At 44.9% G+C, this 3704-nt stretch overlaps 1 protein-coding gene across 2 annotated transcripts in view; it reads left to right on the top strand.

Annotated features, from left to right (window-relative positions):
- The window catches only part of LOC111957877 (protein unc-45 homolog B), a 17615-nt gene extending 14324 nt beyond the window's left edge, over positions 1-3291 (top strand). For both annotated transcript variants that reach the window (XM_023978941.2, XM_023978940.2), the window contains exon 20: positions 2830-3291. In XM_023978941.2, coding sequence (XP_023834709.1) covers positions 2830-3102 — 273 coding nt within the window. In that variant the 3' untranslated portion in view covers positions 3103-3291. The remainder of the gene's footprint in view (positions 1-2829) is intronic.
- Positions 3292-3704: the final 413 nt, after the last annotated feature.

Raw genomic sequence — 3704 nt, 5'->3', positions numbered from 1 at the left:
AATAACACAAAATAAAAAAAAAAGAGTCTATATACAGTGGTGCAAATGATGTGAGGAGTAAGCAATAAATAGGTCATAGTAGCGAAGTAATTACAATTTAGCAAATTAACACTGAGTGATAGATTGGCAGATGATGATGTGCAAGTAGAATACTGGTGTGCAGAAAAGTAATAAAAACAATATGGGGATGAGGTAGGTAGATTGGATGGGCTATTTACAGATTGGGCTATGTACAGCAGCAGCGATTGGTTAGCTGCTCAGATAGCTGATGTTTAAAAGTTATTGAGGGAAATATAAGTCTCTAGCTTCAGCGATTTTTGCAATTCGTTCCAGTCACTGGCAGCAGAGAACTGGAAGGAAGGCAGCCAAAGGAGGTGTGGCTTTGGGGATGACCAGTGAATATACCTGCTGGAGCGCGTGCTACGGATGGGTGTTGTTATCTGACCATGAGCTGAGATAAGGCAGAGCTTTACCTAGCAAAGACTTATAGATGACCTGGAGCCAGTGGTCGGCGACGAATATGAAGCAAGGGCCAGCCAACGAGAGCATACAGGTGCAGTGGTAGGTGGTATATGGGGCTTGGGACAAAACGGATGGCACTGTTGATAGACTGCATCAGTTTGCTGAGTAGAGTGTTGGAGGCTATTTTTAAATGACATCGCCGAAGTCAAGGGATTTGGTAGGATAGTCAGTTTTACCTAGGTATGTTGGCAGCATGAGTGAAAGGAGGCTTGTTTGCCGAAAAAAAAGCTGATTCTAGCTTTAATTTTGGATTGGAGATTTTATATGAGTCGGAAGAGAGTTACATACTAGCAGACACCTAGGTATTGTAGTCTCCAACATTATTCTAAGTCAGAACCAGTCCAGAGTATGATGCTTGTCGGGCGGGCGGGTGCGGGCAGCGAACGGTTGAAAGCAGCATTTAGTTGTTACTAGCATTATAGAGCCAGTTGGAGGCCACGGTAAGGAGTGTTAGTATGGGCATTGAAGCTCATTGGGAGATTGTTAACACAGTGTCAAAGAAGGCCAGATTGTATCAGAATGTGTCGTCTGCGTAGAGGTGGATCAGGGAATCACCAGCAGCAAGAGCGACATCGTTGATATATACAGAGAAAATTATATATACAAGAAACGAGTCAGGCCCGAGAATTGAACCCTTGGTACCCCATTACGAGACTGGCCACGAGGTCCGGACAACAAGCCCTCCGATTTGACCACACTGAACTCTGTCTGAGAAGTAGTTGGTGAACCAGGCGAGGCAGTCATTTGAAAACCAAGGCAGTTGAGGTCTGCGATTAAGAAATACGGTGATTGACAGAGTCCGAAAGCTTGGACAGGTTTACTGAAGCATTGGCTGCACAGTAACAATCTTTTATGAATGCGGTTATGATATCGTTAGGACCTTGAGCGCTGGCTGAAGTACACCCGTGACCAGCTTCGAAAACCCGAATTGCACAGCGGCAGAAGGTACGGTGGGATTCGAAATGGTCAGTGATCTGTTTATTAACTTGGCTTATCGAAGACTTTAGAAAGGCAGGACAGGATGGATAATAGGTCTATAACAGTTTGGGTTAGAGATTCACCCCCTTTGAAGAGGGGGATGACCGGGCGCTTTTCCAATCTTTAGGGATTCGGTGAGAACGAAAGATTGTCTAGCCCAGCTGATTTGTACGGGTCCAGGTTTTGCAGCTCTTTCAGAACATCTGCGATCTGGATTTGGATGAAGGAGAAGCTGGGGAGGCTTGGGCAAGTAGCTGTGGGGGGTGCGGAGCTGTTGGCCAGGGTTGGGGTAGCCAGGAGGAAAGCATGGCCAGCCGTAGAGAAATGCTTATTGACATTCTCGATTATCGTGGATTTATCGGTGGTGACAGTGTTACCTAGCCTCAGTGCAGTGGGCAGCTGGGAGGAGGTGCTCTTGTTCTCCATGGACTTTACAGTGTCCCAAAACTTTTTGAAMTTAGAGCTACAGGATGCAAATTTCTGTTTGAAAAAGCTAGCCTTTGCTTTCCTGACTGACTGCGTGTATTGGTTCCTGACTTCCCTGAAAAGTTGCATATCGCGGGGACTATTCAATGCTATTGCTGTCTGCCACAGGATGTTTTTGTGCTGGTCGAGGGCAGTCAGGTCTGGAGTGAACCAAGGGCTATATCTGTTCTTAGTTCTACATTTTTTGAAAGGGGCATGCTTATTTAAGATGGTGAGGAAATTACTTTTAAAGAACGACCAGGCATCCTCGACTGACGGGATAAGGTCAATATCCTTCCAGGATACCCAGGCCAGGTCGATTAGAAAGGCCTGCTCGCAGAAGTGTTTTAGGAAGCGTTTGACAGTGATGAGGGGTGGTCGTTTGACCGCGGAGGCAGGCAATGAGGCAGTGATTGCTGAGATCCTGATTGAAAACAGCAGAGGTGTATTTGGAGGGCAAGTTGGTCAGGATAATATCTATGAGGGTGCCCATGTTTACGGATTTAGGGTTGTACCTGGTAGGTTCATTGATAATTTATGTGAGATTGAGGGCATCTAGCTTCACCTCTGAATGGCACACATATACAATCCGTGTCTCAATTGTCTCAAGGTTTAAAAATCATTCTTTAACCTGTCTCCTCCCCTTCATCTACAGTGATTTAAGTGGATTTAACAAGTGACCTCAATAAGGGATCATAGCGTTCACCTGGTCAGTCTCTGTTCTTAATGTTTTGTACACTCAATGTATATTACTTAATCAATATGTATCATCATTGAGGCCTCATCCACTTCATTACTTGTCAGATGTAAAGCGTGTGTAATCATTAGACTGAGTGACCAATATTTTCTCGGTTCTCTCCACAGACGTTGCAGTGGATGGAGATCCTTCAGAGGCTGATTCTCCATGATCAGCCCCAGATCCAGCACAGAGGCCTTGTGATCGTGTACAACATGCTGAACTCGGACGACAATGAGCTGGCCAAGAAGCTGATGGAGAGCGAGATCCTGGAGATCCTGACAGTGATTGGCAAAGCAATGGACAACCCGAAGAGGCAGATTGTGATCGATGTGGCACGCACCTGCCTGGTCAAGGCCATGGACCTCGGCCTCATCAAGCACTTCACAACCCCATCATAAAGCAGTGTATCTCAACTTCTCAACCAAGGTTTGGGAACCAGGGAAGGGCATGCAAACGTGTTTCTCCTCCTTCATGGACTACTTAAATCTAAACTAGAACATGAGTACTGGTTAAATCTGCTGCTGGAAAGGTCAGTAACATCCTAAGGACTGGTGCTGGTCCACGGAAGGGTTGAGAGGGAGGCAGGGAGATGAGATTGTTCCACATAACGGTTAGCCTGGTCTGAGATCTGCATTTAGCCAACCCCTCTGACTATCATTGATTTGTTGGACATACCCAAACATAGGCCAAGGAATTGGCTAAAGCACACAGATGTGATCACAGATTGTCTGAGGTGGGTGGGGGGAGGGCGCAACAGAGATAAAGCAGGGTCTGCTCTCTGTGAAATAAAGAACTGAATCTGAATAAGGATTAATGCCTTTATGATAATTAGATCTGTACGTTTGTATTCTGTTTATTTGTTTGGAGATTGTTTTAAACCAATATAATAAGCTTTTACAGCTGGATGATGTTTGATGCTGTTTTAGCACATTTCCGTTTAGTTATTTATATTTTACTCAATGATAAATAAATTGACTTTTGGAAAATAAATGTTGTAATA

Source organism: Salvelinus sp. IW2-2015, linkage group LG33, assembly GCF_002910315.2.
Source record: "Salvelinus sp. IW2-2015 linkage group LG33, ASM291031v2, whole genome shotgun sequence".
In the NCBI taxonomy this organism is placed as follows: domain Eukaryota; kingdom Metazoa; phylum Chordata; class Actinopteri; order Salmoniformes; family Salmonidae; genus Salvelinus; species Salvelinus sp. IW2-2015.
The sequence above is the reverse complement of the archived record's forward strand: the minus strand, read 5'-3'. Positions and strand labels throughout refer to the sequence as shown.